Below are 20,723 nucleotides of genomic sequence, written 5' to 3'. Positions count from 1 at the left end.
TCAGAGGAAAAACTGATGTGACAAATATTAAATATTTGAACGGGGGGTTATATAGCAAAAAGGGCAAGAAACACTCATGTTTGTTATACGAGAAAGTCCAGGGATGATCCAGGTTTGTTGAAATTCGATCAGAGGGTAGGATAAGCTGGCAGATGAGAGTGGACTGTCCATCTGGAATGGCTGAATGGACGAAGAACAGGAAAAAAGGAACTACAAGGAGGCAGAGAAGATTTTCTTGGACACGTATACCGTCTTATGTGAATGAAGGAGATAGGTTCAGGATGGTTGCTGAGTACAAAAATCAAACATTAGACATAACTAGACTGTGGTATATGGGGAAAATTCATAATTTTTTCTTCATTAATAAGGTTTTGGAACAACACAAAACCCTTGTATCACAAGACAGATCAACAGGAGAAAAACAGTCAATGTCATTTATGAACATGTATATTTCATATATACATGAGAGACACCCAAGGAATGAGTGTTTCTCAAAGAAGTGGCTTTGAATTCCGGCTTATATAGCATCTTCAACAAAGAATGGTACATTTATTAGAAAAGTCACAACAAAAAAACCACTGAGTTTCTAAGGGAAAAAAACTTGTAGAAAGGCAAATAAATGGCAGGTTAAAGGCTCATTAGTAAAACTTGTTAATATAGATTCCTCTGCATCGTCTCCAGAAAATAAGGATCTAAAGTCTTCAGTGTTACCTTTGTTCTCTCTAGTAGAAGGAAGGCAGGATACCTTTTGTCTTTGTATATCTGTCTTGCTTTTAGGCAAATAGAAGGAAGGCAGAGAGCTTTTCTGTATCTGCTGCTTCTTAACTGCCTTCAGTATACAATATTTTATATTTTGGGTGGCATATTCTGGTCCCCCACAGTGGGTTTTAGGGAGAAATTTTTACTTAGACTATAAAGCTATCAGCATCTGATTTAAAGATAAAGAGCTAACTAATTGAACCAGACATCTAGAAAGAGATAAGGCAGAAACCTAGAGAAACACTTTTTGCCTAAAAACTTTACCTGAATAAATGAGCTAAATTTCTCCAAGTCAAAAATAATAATGACATGGTTTGTGATCATTTCTTCATTTCTTGTAGTACTAGATTTCCCCAAATTTCTAAATTGTCCTTCCTAAATTTCTGATCAAGGAATCTTGCTCTCTATCTTAATGATTAAGTACTTGCTGTTTTGAATACGCAAGGCTGTGGTTTAAAAGTACTGTTGGTAATGACTTGGGTGGGCATATTGGAAAGTGACTAATGGAGAATGCCTGGAAGACTTCTGTTGGTGGGGCCCAGTAGAAGTGATGCCATAGAAGGATTTAGTAGCCCTAAACTCAAAACACATATATGTGGTTGCATTCTGATTTTACTGCTTACTAGGTATGTAACTTGGGGACAATTTCTTAACTTTCCTTAATCTCAGCTTTTTTAAAATCTGAAAATTGTTCTTGTGAAAATTAAGGGAAATAGATGTGAAAGTTTGTTGTGCGTGAGAGGAATATAGGGTAGAATAAAAGCAAGAGACTTTCCTGGAGTAGGAAAAGGCAAGCAGTGTTTTGCAAAGAGAATTTAATTATGCTGAAGACTAAAAATAAATGCATAGGTACTGGTTTGATACCTGAAACATATTTTCATATTGAATTGCTTTATTTTGATAAATGACCCAGTGAAATGACATTTCCATCTAACTAGTTGAGCCTGTGAAAACAGGTACAGCACCATGGTTAAGAATTTGAGCTTCGGCGTCTAACAGTGATCCAATTCTGCCACTTCTTAGCCTAGGGTCCTTGGGCAGGTTGTTTAATCCTGCAGTGTCTGGTACAAAGTAAGCCCTGAATGTGTTGCAGCTCCCATCTGTTGTGGATGGCTTTTAATAATAAATTAAGAATGAGGTGCAAACAGGAAAGGGGTACCACAAAAAGGGTGGAGGAATATTGCAATGTGCCAGTTGCTATTTTCTTTTCAAATGAATAATCTGCCTCAGTATAAGCAATATCCCCAAATACCTACTTATTTGCTACTTGGATGCTCCTAAAAATTTAACTTTTATAAGGCCCTTTCTCTAAGCACCTCTTATTAGGATTTTTATGGAATGTTTTCTAAGGGCTGTACTTTTAAAAATAGAAGGGCGATTGACCCAGGAAATTAATTATCCAGGAAAACAAGCTGCCTTCAAAAATCCTATGAAAATGAAACGAATAGGCCTTAAGTGCATCTGGCTTCTCTGTGCCCACCTTGGGAATATTTCTTTAAAATGTTTGACAGAATGACACACAATAAAAACACGTTATTTAAGTGATTTGGGAAATGATGACAATTTGGTTGAAAAAGAGTGTTTGCTTTATATGCTGCTTCTATAGATAAAATAATCATAGAAATTGCCATGACAGGAAAGTCTAAGTTTCTAAGTTTTGTGTGCATTTCTATAAATATCAAGAATATAAATTATGAAGTAGAAAATATAATTTTTGAAAATGTTCTAGTATCTATTCTTGCTTAAAAACTTTTCTAACAATTTAACAGCAATAGCACTATTATAGTTTATTTTGTTGTCACAATAAGAAAACATTGATTTAAATACTTTTCCAATTGTTTTCCCATTTTTATTTCCCTATTGTCATAAGTGAGATATATTATGTAATAAATAGGAACGAATAGTGAAAGCTTATATTTCACTTTTGTATCCACATCTGGAGGCTTCTTAGTTATTCATTTGTTAAACATTCTGGATCTCACTGGTTCATGTTTTGGTAAAATTGGAATTTCCATTACTTTTAATTACTTGCTTAGTAATTATCCTTATAATTTGATCACAGTTCCTAAATGGTGTGCATAAGCCCTCGCAAACATAAGATTTTATTTATTTTATTTTTATTTATTTCTTCTATTTCTTATACCCATAACTAGTGAACAGTTAATTAGCCTTACTAATATAAAAGAATGAAACAAGACTGGAGATATTATTGCTATTAAAGAATACTAATTGTCATGAAATTTTGATTTTTCTCATAACATTTCAGGGTAAGAACCAGAATTTTCAGAGTATGCATTTATTTTCAATTACAAAAGTTAGTGTGAAATAGCTTTGATGTCAATGTCATCATGTATTATGTTTCAGTAAGTCTGTATTTTCAGGGGAGATCATTGAAGCTTATCATCCATTAACAATTTTGTGCAGAATTTTAAATATAATCATCATTTTCTCGTGTAAAATCAGAAATTCTTTAACATTTAAGTCATGCCATATGCAAGTCAGAAAAATAGATAAAATCTGGGAAAACTTTTACTTGAAATATGATCATTCTGCAAAAAATAAATAAAATTTAGAAATATTCAAGACTCCTCGGAAAACTTTTATAGGCTATCTTTGGTTACCAATGCGAAACACTTTTAGTTTCCCAAAGCAGAAGGCAGAGAGAAAAATGTTTCACTATAAACAAATTTGTGATCATTTCAAGAGACCAACTGACATGCACATCATAAAAAATAATTTCTAGAATAGGATAGTTAAAATTTAACAAAGCAGTGTTTATGTTTCCTGGTAAGTCACTGAATGTATTTCTTCTTCTATAATATTATGAAAAAAGGTGAACCATCTTAATATCTTCATGCCTGATTGGCTTTCTAATTATGCAGACATTTGTATTCAGTGTTTGTCCTTCTTAAGAATTTTTAAAGCATTATCAATAGATAAAATAAAGCCTTTATTTTTTCCATTGTAACCTCCTTCAGGATTCTACATACTTAACATTTTCTAAACCCATCTTTTTTCCAGATCCTCAACTCGCTTATTAACAAATTTCAGTATGATGTCCAAATACTGATAATGGAAGCAATTTAATATTGGGTTGTTCAAAAAATGATTTACTATCCAAATTTATATTTTTTTCACAAGGTTATGTTAAACACAAAGTTAAACAAGCCAAGTTTCCTGCCATACAACAAACATAATATCTAGAAAATATATCAAGCTCACAGGTAATGCTAAAGTAAGAATTACTCAATTAGCAACTGTTTATTATTCTTTTCCTTCATTTTTTCTTTTGAGATGGAGTTTCGCTCTTGTTGCCCAAGCTGGAGTGCACTGGCATGATCTCCACTCACTGCAACCTGTGCCTCTCAGATTCAACCAATTCTCCTGCCTTAACCACCTGAGTAGCTGGGATTACAGGCACCCACCACCACGCCTGGCTAATTTTTTATATTTTTAGTAGAGACAGGGTTTCACCGTGTTGGCCAAGCTGGTCTTGAACTCCTGACCCAGGTCATCCACCCACCTTGGCATCCCAAAGTGCTGGGATTACAGACATGAGCCACCCCGCCCAGCCTGTTTATTCCTTTTTATAGGTACATCAATGCTAAACACAGGGGAAACACAGGGGAAAAGGAGAACAAATTAACTTTGTATGCTTAAATTTCAGATATTCTTCTCTAGGCTACTGAAATACAGAGAGTGTCACATGGAACCATGCATTTGGAAAATAGGTACAGATCTCCTAGTAATATTGTTGGTCTGTATTCTGAAATCAGAATTATCACACTTTTAACACATCCAGTCTCATCTGATCTTGGAAGCTAAGCAAAGTTGAGCCTGTTTAGTACTTGGATGGGAGAATTATCGTATGTCTCATGAGCTTGGGAGAGACACTTTGTACTGAATCCAGTGTAATTTCCTTTGCATTTTTTTTCTGTCATCTATGTAATCTATCTGTCTATCTATCATCTATCCATACATTCATTCATTAATCTATCATGTGTTTTGATTGTTTTCCAAAAGTAAAATAAAAATATATGTTGTTTTGCTGCTTGCTCTTTCAGTTAATTTGTTGTGACTCATCTGACACATCAATAGATATTTACCTGCATCGTCTTTTCTCATTGTTTAAGACACTATTGTAGGCTGGGCCTGGTGGCTCACACATGTAGTCCTAGCTACCAAAAGGCTGAGATGGGGGGATCACCTGATCCCAAGAGGTCAAGACTTCAATGAGCAGTGATTGCACAACTATACTCGAGCCTGGGTGACAGAGTCAGATCCTGTCTCAAGGGGAGAAAAAAAAGACACGAATATGTCTATAGTAAAATACATAATAAATATATCATAAAATACTGCTCATATAATAAATATGAACAGTAAAGGACTGGTAATAAAAACAGGGACTATATATATATCACACAATCAAAACATATGATAGATTAATCTATATTATATATAGATCATATATTATATACAGATTTTATAGATTATATATAGATTCTATATAGATAGATTATATATATAGTCCCTATTTTTTATTACCAGTCCTTTACTGTTCATATTTAGTTTGTTCCTTAAACAACACAGTACTGAGCATTTTTCTAACATTGCTAAATTTTCTACTTTGGATAAATTCCTCAAAAGGAAGTGATGATTCAGAAGAGATATAAAATCTAATGAATCAATATCTATTTATATATAAGTTTATATCTATAGTGATAGCCAAATTACGCTTTTAAAGTGTGGTACATATTCTCTTCCATCACCATTTCACAAGCACTCATCTGTCCCCATATCATGTTTTTAAAACTTTACCAAGCTGCTACATAAAAAAGTTCTACATCATTTACTTTTTCTCAAAATTTTCTTAGCTGTAATTGCTTTGCTTCACTTTTTACTAAAATTAGTTATAATTTCCTTTAGCTATAAATGATTTGCTTTATATAATTTAGTGCTATGCAATTTAGCTAATGCAAATCCATTGCAATTAACCACCTTACTGCCATTTAATCCCTTTTCCCCTCTAATTTTGATTTACCTAATATTAATATTAACTATGGCTAAACTTTACTTTGCATTGTCTTTTGTTTCAACTCTACTCCTATGACAGATTAATTTCTTTGCATTTTCATGCATATTTTTCTCCATCCTTTAACTTTTAACTTGTTTTAATAACTCTGTGCCAGATACCTCTTTTAGTCAATATGTGGTAGATTTTTGTCCCACACTCATATTAAATAAACAAATGACCTAATTTATTTTATATCAGGTATATTTTGTAAATTGCTAGTCATTTTTTGTACTTTAATATTTCTTGATATTTCCTTTTATTTGCTGTATTTCTTCTCCTATAATTTGTAAGCTATATAGCTTATTTTCACAGGCAGTTATTGTTAAGCTATTGAGAATATATTTAAGTTTATATGTGTTGAATTATCAGAAGTAGTATCTCTTACTTCTGTAAGATACAGGAATTGGTGTACTTAAAATCCTTGCAGCTTCCTCCCATTACTTTCAGGATTTTTGCAGTTTAGTATTGCTAAATGATTGTTGCATTTTTTTCCCTCCTGTGTCCTCTCTGCCTAGAATCTTAGTGTGAGCATTCTGATCTTTAACCATAGTTGTTAGAATGACAGACTTAGTCTTATATCTGTTACTTAAATGACCTCAATACTTGCTAGTCATCCCTAATTTTATGCTTGCTTATGAATGAGTTTTGCATTTTGATTCTTTCGCTTTGGACCACCACAGGGAAGGTTTTAGTAAGGGCAGATAGAGGATGTAGAATTTTGAATTTATTTTCTGAGTATGGTATTGGAGCTACTGATTTCCTGATTCTTGGCAGAGTGAGTATCTCCTAGTGAAGCAGTCCCCAGCCCATGGACTGCCCTCACTGCTCCAGATTAGGGGGACTTTCCTCCAGTTCAGCAAGGTGATGCCTGCATGGCATGATCCTAAACCTTTGTAGAGAAATGAGTTATAAAATCCCCCCTCAGGGGAGCCTTTCTGCTCGTTGGTGTTGCACGACAGCTCACTTTCCTTAGGCTGTAACCTCAGGACACAGTTGTTTTAGAACTCTACGGGAATCTCAGATTTTTCCTGCCTTCTATCCTCCATCCTTCCTAGTTAGAAAGAACTCAGTGGGGTTTTCCAGAGTTCCTTTATCTCCAAAACAATGTACAACTTTCTAAAGAAAGTTGCTATGTGGCTACCCCGATTCATGTCCTCTTGCTAGTTCCATGTCTTGTAGCAATTTCTCCATGTTTGTGATACTGTATATCACTAGTGACATTCTTCCAATTGCCATTTGAGGGCACATAGAACCCTACTAAAATGTCATCTTTCTCTGGTACAAAATAATATTACTTTGGAATGTTCAGTGTACTTGAACATTTCAGTATACCTTCTAATTTTACTAGTTATCACAATTTATTCTTAAGTATTCTAAATCTTTTCAAAAGGAAAAAGCAAAGAAGGGAACTTAAACCATCTTACCAGGGCAGCAAAACCTACTGTCACTTTCAGTGTTATAGCATAGAAAAGCCTGGAAGTGTTGAGTTTGCTTTTAGCCACCAGAGAGGAGAGAAATTGGCTATATACAAAAGAAGTCAGCTATCTAACAGATGCCTCCAAGGAATATACAGAAAAGGGCCTGGTCTTTCATCACGTACATATGTGAGGCAGCCTTCAGTTTCAGTACTATAAAGGGATCTATGATTAAAAGAAGAAGCAAGGTTTTGGCGATTTTTCAGAAGGATGTTTTAGCTTCCCACACAGTCCCATTTTTCAACCTGCTAGAAATCAGTGCTTTAAAAAGATTCCTTACAGCTGCTGAACTTGATGTCTGCTGACCAAGCAATTCTCTGTTAGGCTAAGTATGCAGGATCCTGGGCTCAAGTGGAGTCACACTTAGATTTTGAGCCTCAGTAAGATTGAACATATTTGGGAAGAAAATTTAATGTTCAGCAAAAATTCAATACCCAGCAAGTTAGAGAAAGAAAAACACCAATATCCCCTGGTAGAGTCTTCCCCGTTTTTGAAATTCTGGGCATGTTGCATTACAACTACCACAATGAGGGTGGATGGAAAGGGAAAGGCCTGCTTCCATAGCTATAAAGCTGTAAAGATGAGGCACTACAGAAGGCAAAATGCCCTGTCGGCAATATCAGCATCATCTGGAAACTTACTAGAAACACAAATTCTTGGGCTCTACTTCAGACCTTCTGAATCAGAAAGTCTATGATGGAGCCCAGCAATGTGTGTTCTAGAAGTCCTGTTGGAGATTTCAAGGTGCCCTAAAATTTGAGAACCATCGAGAGTCCACAGAGGCCTTAACTGCCTATGTCCATTTTGATTGATTTTTAAAAAGGTTGGCTCCAGGAATCAAGACAGGCTGAAAGCACACTCACACTTCACCAGATCCTTTTATAGACAAGAAACCCTGTTAAAAATGAGCATGAACAATTGTTCTGAAAGAAGTGTGCTGATTCCAATGCCCAGGGCTGCCTCTAGCTCAGATAGTCTGTGTTTGGCTGCTTTCTCCTGGAGTTTCCTTAGCTCCAGAGCATGCTGGCCATTTGAACATAATCCTTTCTTTTGACTGCCTCAGGTTTCAGGGAGATTGCAATGTCCCCAGGGTTGTCCTTTGTGCACATAATAACCTGGCCAAGGTGTGTGAGTCAGAGGCCCACATTCTGGTCATATCTGCCTGGAAAATCTGGTTGTGTCGTGAATCAATCCTGCTCCGGATTTCATGTTCTCTACCTTATTTAGTGTTGACATTTTAACATTTGAGTTGAGGTAAAGCAGAAGAGACCAAACACAAAACATATCTATTCTCCAAGTGTACTTTCCCTAGATTTGTTTTTAAAATTCTTAAGCCTCTGCCAGGAAAGTAATTAGCAGTCCAGATAAGAGAGCACCTATGCCAACTACATGTCTGCCACCATGCGTATATAAAAAGAACCATAAATTTGATTAGAAAGTTACAGATAGTTTGCAGGCCCATATCTCACTTTCAGGAGATAGGAAGTTAAAAGGAAAATTTAACAGGAAAGAGGATGGTTTCTATCTCTATGTCACCATTAATCATTATATTTTAGAGGTAAATGTTCAGAGGTTCTTGCGAATGAGATAATTGAAGAAGCAGAATGGAAGGGCAGTCCTCTGCTATTCTACTTCATTCTGCTCTCATCTTCATGCATTGCTGCCTATCCTCTTTTGTGACATCAATAGCAAGAATCAATTCACAGCAAGAGTACCTACAGACAAATGCCAAAAACCCACAAACAAATAAACTAGAAAAGAATATACTAAAATAAGAAAGGAAATCTAGGTAGTGTTGGAAATTTTTTTGGAAAAGATTTGGGAGAGGTAGAGCTGTGTCTGGGATGCAGGGATATCTGGGAGGGATCTGAGAGATGGTGTCACAGGGCCAGAATCAAGGTAAGCAGATTGCTCACCAAGGTGTCAAGTTGGAATCATCAAGGATCAAAGAGAAGAGTGAGATGGAGTTAAGTGGGTTTGGAAAAGAGAATGGGAGGAAGAACATGCTGAAGACCTGGGACTTGGGGAGGATGGAGGCAAGGTTTTGTAGGGCAGCAGTGACTTTTTTCCTAGGGTAAAAAGGAACCATTCAAATGCTGAGGGAATTCAGATAGACAGCATTTGAATTAGACAGTTATTCTGGGGACCACAAGCCTAAATTAATATGCAAGGCCCCGATGTTGTGGAGAGTATCAGACCTTAGTGTCTGGCTTCAGGAGGCCTGCAAAGTAATTGGGCAGATCATGCAAATGCAAGTGGTCTCATGCCAAATTACAGGCTCAGGGCTAAGGCAGAGCTTTGCCTTTGAAAGTGCCCAATAAATTTTTGATGTTGGTGACAGTTTTGACTTTTTTAAGACTTCAAAATTGAGTGAGTGACAATAAGTTGTTAGAATTTCCCTCAAAAAATAAATCTGGAGAAACATACTGGAATTCTAAAAATGGAAATTTAACATTTGAAAGAGACTTAGAAGTAACTTGATGAATGTTGTTATGAAAGAGGCTTTGTGAATTAAAAGCAGACTTTAGAGGAGAAAGATAGGTTAATTTTCTAACCCTTTGAAGCCAATGGCTCAAAATCTCTTAAAACCAAAACTGTTTAATGTGGTTCCCCTGATCTAATTGACATTCATCAGGATCTACTATTTATTTTACAGTGAAATATAATATCATAGTATTCTAAGTAGCTGGATTAAATAGTAGTATATCATATTCTAAAGTTCTTTGTAGAAATTTTGGAATCCAGGGAAGGCAAAACTCTCCCCACCACTTCAAACAGCCTGTTCGAGATCTTCACACGGATTTCCACGTACATCTCTACACCTCTACCTACCTGTCTAAAATGCATTTTATTTATTTTTTATTTATTTATTTTTCAGCTTAACGAGATCTCAATTATCTTCATTGCGATTCTAGAATCAGATAATACTTTATTCCATAAAGCAAAATAAATGTTCCTTGAAATGCATTTTAAACTTACCATATCCCAAACAAAATTCCACTTAATCCCTACCAAATTTCTCTGTTTTCCTTATTTTGCTAAATGGCAACAGGATTAGTTCTGCTGCTCAGGTCAGAAATATTTACATTTTTTTTCTGCTCTTTCACCCCCAAAGTCTAATTAAGCCAGTCCACTTCTGAGCACCTCCAGCACTGCACCTTTTGTTGGCCACACTCATCTTTCACTACGGTTGGTATGACAGCCTCCTAAAGTGTCTCCTGGCTCCTATGCTTGCTCCTGCAGGCTATCATCAACACAGCAGGTTATAGCAAAAGTCCCATCAAGTCACTTCTATGTTTTGAAACTCTCCAGTGGCTTCCCATTGTCATCAGAAAACTGGATTATTCATCATCAAATGCCGTAGCTACCGCTCTGATGGCATATTCTCCCACTCCTCCCCTCATTCAAGCCACTCTGGTCATTGGCCTCCATATATTTTTCTTTGCTATTCCCACTTCCTGTAATGCTCTTTTCCAGAGGTCTAAGTCACTTAATCCCTCATTTCTTCAAGTTTAGGCTCACAGATCACCTTCAAGGAAGGCCTTCCCCAGACACACGCTATGAAGTTGTACACTGCCCCTCCCACAGACCCTCCTCATATGCCTTCTGTGCTTTACATTTCCTTCCTTTAATTTTAACTAGATCTCTTATCGACATCTGATTCTGTATGTTTTACTTGTTTGTTCATCGTCTCTAGTTGGCATAATGTAATCTCCATGAGAACGGAAGCTGGCCAGCTTTACCTATTACTCTCTCCTTAGCACCTGAAACTGCTTCGGCCACCATGGGCACTTTCCATACACACCCTTTACTCCATGCTTCTGCTGAATTATCACTCTTGCTGGATTATCACAAAAGCTCCCCAAATACCCTCCTAGATTTCACCAATACAAAGATGAATATTATGTTTTTAGTACTGCTTTTACCATATGAGGCATATAAATGAAAACTTTCAAAGCTTCCTGCTACACGAAGTTTAGTTCCTCTGGTTTGCAAGATTGCATCTGAATTTATCTTACCTATCTCGATGTTTGTTACTTGCAACGTATTCAATTCGTACTCAATTCAAAAAAACATTTGGCAAATGTCTACTCTTTAGTTAGATATTGTTTTCTTCCAGAAAGTACTCAGGGAAGATTACAAGTATTTTATATATGTGTATGAGTGTGTGTGCTTCTCCATGATAATATATGGAAGGATGACTCCTCATGAACCTGAAATCTGAATGCCATTTCAGTCCAACAGGAAAAAATTGTTAATTTGGTTATTTAAATCTTCTCTTATCTATCACATGGTTCAACTGAATTGACATTCAACATCAGGGAATTTTTTTAAGGGAATTATATCAACTTATTGGGTGTTTTGGGTTTTTAAAGTATAAAAAAATTAGCACAAGTCACCATCCATTCTCTCACTGTTTATATTATTTAAAACTCCCTCCTCGTTATGGATTCGGCTGCTGTGTGTCTTTATTGATCCTTTTAGTCCAGTAATTGGCTGCTACTTGGTACTATTTTCAGTCTCCTTGCTTTTTCTTACAGAGTGAAACATCAGGATCAGTTGGATCTCATAACATCACCAAGCAAGCAAAATTATAACTACTACTATTGCAACCAATCCTCTTAACGAACTCTGACCTCTATTCTCTTGACTAGTCCATCTTCCTTAAGTCTATCTTGTAAGAGCCAGAAACTTTTCAGCAACATTTATTTAAAAAATATTTATTGATCATGCACATGTACTAGGTACTATCATAGGCTCTGTGATAGGTACAATAATCTCTGTGGATACAAACTTTCATTGCCTCATTCACTGTTAAGATTAAGTCAATGGAAGGTGATTAATGACACAGACTTTGGAACGGAATTTACTAATATTTATAACAGCATTTCCTCTAGCAAGATCTCACTGGCCAGTATAAAATCCAATCTCAGTCCGTTATTTTAAATTCAATCACGTTTACTGTCTTTATCAGCCCCACTTGTATCCCACTTCAAATACTCTCTTCCTCACCTCTTCTTGACAACTATTTCTTCCCATGCTTCAAGTGGGGACAAGCAACTTTGTGCAAATGCAAAGTTCAGCATCTTGACTCATCCTGGTTTCTTTCAGATCTTATTTCCTGACCCAGGATGGCCAATGGGAATTATTCAATACAAATGTATGTGCAACTCAAATGCTCAGGGATTTTAGTGCCCAAGGCCCACCCTTGACCAGAAACCTGTGAATAAGTGCTTTGTCCTTTCATCCTTCAAGTGGACACACCTCATTAGGCTCCTCAAAAATTCTTGTGGGGTTGAGCAACAGCCACCTGTCCGGGGTTGGCTCAATGACTCATGCTGTGTTGCCTTTCCTCCTTTCATGTTTTACACTCACGTCCCTCACTCCTGCCTCCCGGGTCAAACAACCACTCACACATAAGCCTCTGCCTCACACCCTGCACAGGGTGAACCAGGCTAAGAGCTTAACCTTAAATATATGCAGCATAATTATTACCACTTTTCAAGGGAATATAGTTATAAGTATACTATAGTATTCTATACAAAATCCCCAATATAGGGCTGGGCCACATTTTCTTTTCTTTATCTCCAAGATGAAATAATCACTAAGAAGTACCTTAAGAAATCTCTTTTAGAGTTTACAATGTACCAAGCTCTATCTAAACTAGACTTTAATTACATAAAAATAGGAAAAACAAAATCTTTTCCTTTAAGACACTTGCAGTGTTTTGGCAAACACAGACATCCACGTAAATAATTAAATCACAGTTGAAGTAAGAGCTGTGGTAAAGATTTGCACAGGTGGTAAGACTTTTGGAAGAAAACCTTCAGAAAAGAGGAGAATCTAGAATGAAAACCTAGAAACAAGCCAGATAGTAAAATGCAGAGGGATGGTGCCGTGGGGAGGTGTAGATATAGTCTGCCAGAAGTAATAGTATAGTGACACAGAGGCTTAATAACAAAATTCCTGAAAAAAGTAAAAGCAGTTTGGAGTTTATGGAGTATAAATTCCATGCTGGAGGATCGAAGAAGATGAATTTGCAGACACAGGTAGGGATTATGCAATATAGAGACTCAAATGACTTATTAAGGAGACATAACTCATCTTGTAGGTAATGAGAGGCCAATAAAAATGGTAGTTCTAAAATCCTTGTGAGTCAAGGATTATTTTGAGAAGCTGGCTAAAATTAGTGTCTCTCTCTCTCCAAAAAAGATCACATCCACCCACAACTCTTCATTCCATTCACTGTGAACTATTGTGATTATATACTCATGTTAAGACCACTTGCTCACCAATCTAGCCATAATATTCTCATGCTTTATTTTAAAGCAAGATGTCTTAACATTATACTCATAAAATATTTAGAGCAACATGAGTATACCCATGTCTTAACATGAGTATAATGTTAACATGAATATAATGTTAAGACCTCTTGCTCTAAAATATTTAAAATATGAGAAAAATATGGCTGGATTTGTGTTTTGGACATTCTAGTAGCCATATGGAAAAGGGGTTTCTAAGTATGCCTGTCTGTAAGGAAACTACACAATAATCCAGACAAATCAAGATAAGAAGTCACACTATGGCAGTACTATAAAGAAGTGATGGATTCGAGACATTTCTTTAAGAAGTAGATTCAGCAAGACAGATTGGTTAGCCATGTGCAATGAGAGGCAAAGTGATTCCGAAGATGAGTTTGCTTTTGGACATGTTGCCTTTGAGGAGCTTATCTTGCATACAAGTAATATGTCCTATAAGAATTTGGGTATGCCAGTCTTGAGCTGATGGTTTAAGATAAAGATTTAAAATTTCTCAACCTATATGAACTTAAAAAAGCTATCAAAGTGGATGAGATGATTCAGGGAGATGATTAGAATTGGAAAAGGAGGGCCTTGGATAGAGCTGAGGGAAAATATAATATTTATGGGTTTACAAAGAGAGAAAGCCTTTAAAAGAGAATGAGAAATGGTAGTCAGATATGCAGGAGAGACAAGGGCCACAGAAGAAAAGCAGTGACTGCCTTAAGAACAAATAGATATTAATACATCTATTTGACCACAAGGTCAAATAAAGACAAGGGCTGCAAATTTCCCATTGTGCAAGGCAATTAGGAGGTCAGGCAGTCGGCATAAGCTGTTTTCTCGTGGTGGAGGCACAAACCAAATTAAAATAGGTTGAGGGGTGAATAAAAACCGTGGATGTAAAGGCATTGAATGAAAAATATGGGAGTTTGGCTCAAAGAGGATTGAGCATGAAAAGGAAACAGCTAGTTATTTTACATAATTAAGGGAGGTATTTTATTTTTGTGGGTTTTTTTTTTTTTTTTTTTTTTAAGACTGAAAGAGAAGTGAGCTTGTTCATATGCTGTGAGAAATGATAGTGGAAAAAAACAGAAAAAATACTGGTGGTGGGGTGACAGTGGATAAAATAGGTTGATGAGACATTGAGATCCTAATCTTTCCAGCATAATGGATAACCTCAGCCTTATACAGGAGACAGGGCCTCCTGTGCTCTGTGCATTGGAAAGGTGGTGAATACAGATCAGGGTGAAGATAATTCTGGAGGTGGTGTGTGAGGGCAAGATGAGGCCTGTACTCCTGATTACATCATTGTTCTGGGTGACACAGAGGAGAACTGATGGCAAGATTTTTGAAAATACTTTCAAAGGAATGGAAAAAAGAAAGACAACCAAGAAGTTCAAGTTTAAAGTTAGAGATCACTGATTTATAGTCACCAATCCTAGAATGATGATTTTCTCGAGTATTGTTCAGTAGCACATGTGCAGGAAAAACGGTAGGTGAATATAGGCTTGAAGTCTGCCTTTGCAGGAGTGACAGAGGACAGGGGTGCAGAGAAGCTGAGACAATGAGTCCCAACTGAGCAGGGAAGGCAAGGAAGCAGGAGGGGACATTCCCTGATACTCAGGGGAAAGAATAGGGAAATGGAGGTTTGTTAATATTTGGTTGGATGGAAAGTATTAAGGAGAGTGACACTGTGAAAGAGCCTGAAGGAGGTGAGTTTGTTTTCGGAGACCAGAACACGGGGCTTACAGATTTCTGCCGTGAAGCAATTCCAAGTCTGTCCTTAGGTTAAGGAAGGTGAAGTGGAAGGGAAGATCTCCAAATGTGAGGAGGTCAAGGGACTTTAACATTAGCAGGTAGATACACATGAATATCAAAATCACTCAGGATAATAATAACACTTGAGTTGAAGAAGAAAATTCCAAGCCTGACCCAAGTTGTTGCAGACAGAGAGAAGAAAGTTATACATAATCCTGTGCTATCTCAGGTTGCTGGGTCAGGCAGCCTCCCCGGGAGAGGAGGTACTGAAAGAGTCTTAGAGAAAAGGGATGTGATATTCTTAGGGGAGACTTTCCAATATGAAAACGACGAGCAGCCAACATTCTGTTTAGGGGCTGAAAATATAAGGGAGTTTGTTTAATATGGAAAAGGAGTTTTAGAAAGCAAAGCAAAAAGTTTTGGGAGTATGAGTAAAACTCTTATGGTAAAAAAACAAAAAACAATTTAACTTTTATTTAGACTGTATTTCCCGGACTTGCCCACACACCCCTTGTTTGCACAGTACCCATTAACCTCTTACAGAAGTGGTGCTGTGTGGATTACAGCTTGGGAAACATTGGCAGAGCACTCGAGGATGGCAGGGCTGTGAAGCATTCCGCAATGGAATTGGTGCCAAGTCATGGTAAACTCAGCTCTTAAGGTATCTGGAGGGCACTGTGTGGACAAGGACAAGCCAGCTACAAGGCCACCCAATTTGTTGAGTTTTTGTCCATAGCCATTGGTCTCTTCCACTAAGATATATTAAAGCCTATCAGGGACAGTTATAATTTCTTTGCATCTCTATGACATTTGGCTTATGCTTGAGCATATTAGTAAGTGCTAAATAAATATTTTGTTTTATTGATGAATACAACAAGCAAACAAAAATTACAGCACTGTTTTTAGATCTTGCTTCCTTCTGTCTTTGTTGGAGATTTATTTTCTTTTAAGGATTAAAAAAAAATTTACTTTTTTTAGAGACAGGGGCGCTCACTCTGTCACCCCAGTTGGAGTGCAGTGGCGTGATCATGGCTCACTGCAGACTTGAACTCCTGGCCTTAACCGATCTGCCTGCTTTAGCCTCCCAAAGTGCTGAAATTACAGGAGTGAGCCACCACACCTGGCCTGGGGTTTTAACTTAATATTAAATATCCCAATGTGTTGGAGTTCATTGTGAATTTTCAATAATAATTTTTACTCATACCTTTTAATATTTAATGCATCTCTGTACCTTCTCTCTTTGATATGATTTTGATAGAATGGTCCTGGACAAAGAGAGCCCACAACAGAATATTTGATATTGCTGAATACTGAAATTGATTATCCAAAGGGAATATAATAAAAAGTAGAGAATATTTGAAAAATATGTGGCTAATTTATTTATTTAAAAGTGGCCTTTTTACAAAATTAATTAAAAAATTAATTAAAAGTACAAAACCATACAAAGTTTAGCAAAAAATGTTACAACTTTCAGGAAATTCCCCTTGAGAATTGTTTAATTTTCTTATACAATACAGTAAGTGTGATTTCATATACAGAAGGTAATAAGTAAGTATAAATGTATAATAGAGGGATGTGCAGAATTTAATATTATAAAAATTATGGTGCATATATAATTCACATTGTAATTACACAGAAGATCAAGAGATATGCATATATGATTGAATTTGTAAAAGTCAAAAAGCAAATTATATGAGATTCTGCTGTGGTGTATAAAAGCAAAGATATAAAATGGCTGAGAATTATAACATTCATAAAAATTACAACTTATATAACATTATAACATTTGAAGCAATCCAGTATAGTTATAAATTATGCCTGTATTTATTGTTCTCTCCTGAGGAAGGCTCAGTGTCTATGAGAAGCCTGGGCAGTCACACCTTAGGAATCTTTACCTCCACTGCTGATACATATCTCGACCCACAGGTCTTAAAGCTTAGGTTGGTTGATTTGGAAGACTGTGTTTGATAAACCTCTGTGGAATCAAGAAAACCCTTTTATGACTCCCAGACCCTGATGCTAGGCGAGCACACTGTGTGGCCTCTTGTTTTCCTTCCACTCAATTCCCATTTGGGGTTTAAGTGAAAATATGTGCTTCTAAACTTTTCTACGATCAGACTGAGAAGAAAAGCAGATTCTACCTAGATAAATCCTGGCATGTATAGCAGGTATATAACAGGAAATATAGAAGACTTCTCCTTAATGGTTAGAATAGCAAAAATCTTATATTAAAATGGCTTTAGTGAACTTATATTTCTATTTTGAACATGCATATCTGAGTTTAGAATCTTGAAGTTCACAGCCATGTTCCCCATGGTGCATAGTTCACACTTCACAATTTAACATTATGAGATGTTTCAATGACCATTTTTAATTATTTAGGCTTCAAGGAGACAATCTGGAAGAAAGGACAGAAGAGTCACTACCAATGCTTCATTCTCCAGATGAAAAAATCCCAGATTCATTCGGTAAGTTTTAAGTTCAACAATATTTATTGCAGTTCTAGTGGCACTTAAACATTAAAGAAATAAAGGAAAAAAGTAAACCAGACATCTTCCTTTGCGTGAATTCACTGTAGCTGCAGGTCACGTATCTACCACTGGCACACTCCTTGGGGCTGTTTGTGTCAGGATAAGAGCAAAGGATAGAAGGAATTGAGAAGTGTGGATTCTGAAGAGTAATCTCTTTATGCCCCTGTTCTGTTTAAGGTTCAAACAGATCAACTGTAAGTTGGCTACTCCCTAAATTATGTCACTAATTCAAACTTTAGAAATCCACGTTGTCAGCTGGATTTCTAGAAAATGAAACTGTTTCTCTGCCCCTTGTCACTTGCTATACCCGCTGCTCCCATTCTCACGTCATCGATCCAGTCATTCTTCTTGGGCAGAAATGTCAATATCATACTTGACAATATCATACTCCCTCTCTCCCAGCCCTGCTTTAAATTGGTCTCCATTTATGTCAATGTCACTTCAGAATTTCCTCCCAGAGTCAGCCTCCTTTGTATTTGCCCTAATATTGCCTGGTCTATGTCTTTTCCCTCTTTCTCCATCAAGTATAACTCCCTTCTTGGCCCTCCTTGGACAATCTCACCCCTCTTTGGTTCATTGTTTTTCTGAAAATAAAGCTGCTTATTTCATTTCCATTTTCTATAGTACCAAATGGAAATTCCTTAACTTAGCAAACAAACTTAATATCAGAGCAATTCAAAATGTTTGTTGTATATGTAAATAAGTACAGGTAATGTCACTCCAGTGCCATCTAAGGTACATCACATCTTCATCAGTCAGCGTAAGAGCAAAACACAGTCCATATATTCAACCTGGTTAGTTAGAAGATAGACTATAGGAAAGTATTTTTCTTACACCTGGATTGAGAAGGACCTCTTCAACAGTACAAAAACATCTCCAGCCATAAAAGAAATAATTGGAACATTCAACTGTAGAAAATTAAAAACTCATGTTTATCAAAAGATGCCCAAAGAAGCTCAAGATTAAGATGGTGACAGGAGGCAGGACCAGATTGCAGCTCCCACTAGGACAGACAGAACAGTATGTGGAGACTCACATCATGAACTTTTGCTCCAAGAAGTACCGCAGGAACATACCAAGAAAGCCGAGAGAATCCACAGACTATTTGAAGGAAATGGACCACCACTGCAGGCTCCCTGAGATGCAAAAGTTTGTGAGTCTTCTTACTTTCTAGATGAGGAGACTCATGGTCTGGGGCAAGTTCTCAGCCCTGATCACTTGTTGCCTGGAAATAAACTCACTGCTGTTGAGGCGGCACAGTGGGTGTGAGACCAGCCTTTAGGACTATGGGCTGCCTTGGAACTGGGTGAAGCCTGTGACTGCTGGCCTTCCCCTACTTCCTCGGCAACCTGTATGACTCAGCAGAGGCAGCCATCATCTCCCTGGGAATATAACCCCATTGGACTGAGAACCACACTCCCATCCCCCACAGCAGAAACAGCAAGTCCCACACAAGAAGAGGCTGAGCTCAGGCACACCTATCTCTGCTCCCACCTGGTGGTCTTTCTTTACCTGCTGTGGTAGCCAAAGACAAAGGACATAATCTCTTGGGAACTCTATGGCCCTCCCCACCACCTGAGAAACCTGAATACTTAACCAAGTGTTCCTAGGGCGGGTTTGCATCCTCCTCATAGGGCCAATGCATTCTTGAAAGCACTACTTCCTGGCTGGAGGCCAACCAACACAAAACCAGCACACTAAACAAAAACATAACCAAAGTCCCTTACAGAGTCCACTTCACTCCCCTGCTACCTCCTCCAGGGCAGGTGGTGGTATCCACAGCTGCAAGACCTGAAGACTGATCACATCACAGGACTCTTTGCAGACCCTCCCCAGTACCAGCCCAGAGCCCGGTAGCTCCACTGGATGACTAGACCCAGAAGAGCTAAAACAATCACTACAGTTCAACTCTCAAGAAGCCTCATTCCTAGGGGAATGGGGAGAACACAACATCAAGGGAACACACTAAGGGACAAAAGAATCTTAACAGCAGTTCTTGAATCCTACATCTTCCTTCTAACATAGTCTGCGCAAATTAGAAGGAACCAGTAAAACAATTCTGGTAATATGAAAAAGCGAGGTTAATACCCCCAAAAGATCATACAAGCTCACCAGCAATGGATTCAAATCAAGAGGAAATCTGAATTGCCAGAAAAAGAATTCAGAAGATTGAATATTAAGCTAATCAAGCAGGCATCACAGAAAGGTGAGTCCAACTTACATAAATCAAAAACATAATTCAGGATATGAAATGAAAACTCTTCAGTGAAATAGGTAGCATAAATAAAAAATAATCAGAACTTCTGGCAGTCAAAGACACACTTAGAGAAATGCAAAATACACTGGAAGGTATCAGCAATCAAATTAAAAAGCAGAAGAAACAACTCCAGAGCTCAAAGACAAGGTTTTTCAATTTACCCAATCCATCAAAGACAAAGAAAAAAGAATTTTAAAAACATGAACAAAGCCTCCAATGAACAAAGCCTCCAAGAAGTGTGGGACTGTGTTAAATGTCCAAACCTAAGAATAGTTGATGTTCCTGAGGAAGAAGAGAAATCTAAAAGTTTGGAAAACATATTTGAGGGAATAATCAAGGAAAATTTCCCTAGCCTTGGTAGAGATCTAGAACTCTGAATACAAGAAGCTCAAAGAACACCTGGGAAATTCGTTGCAAAAAGATCATTGCCTATGCACATAGTCATCAGGTTATCTAAAGTCAAGACGAAGGAAAAAATCTTAAGAGCTTTGAGGCAAAAGCATCAGGTAACCTATAAAGGAAAACCTATCAGATTAACAGCAGATTTCTCAACAGAAACCCAAGCCA

General features: G+C 37.2%; 1 protein-coding gene across 3 annotated transcripts in view; it reads left to right on the top strand.

The window, feature by feature from the left end:
* Window positions 1-20,723, top strand: part of C8H8orf34 (chromosome 8 C8orf34 homolog) — a 480,177-nt gene that overhangs the window by 352,201 nt on the left and 107,253 nt on the right. For all 3 annotated transcript variants that reach the window (XM_050800254.1, XM_050800253.1, XM_050800252.1), the window contains one exon: window positions 17,751-17,836. In XM_050800254.1, coding sequence (XP_050656211.1) covers window positions 17,751-17,836 — 86 coding nt within the window. The remainder of the gene's footprint in view (window positions 1-17,750; window positions 17,837-20,723) is intronic.

This window comes from Macaca thibetana, chromosome 8 (assembly GCF_024542745.1).
Source record: "Macaca thibetana thibetana isolate TM-01 chromosome 8, ASM2454274v1, whole genome shotgun sequence".
In the NCBI taxonomy this organism is placed as follows: domain Eukaryota; kingdom Metazoa; phylum Chordata; class Mammalia; order Primates; family Cercopithecidae; genus Macaca; species Macaca thibetana.
Note: the sequence above shows the minus strand (reverse complement) of the source record. Positions and strands in the feature narration are given on the sequence as shown.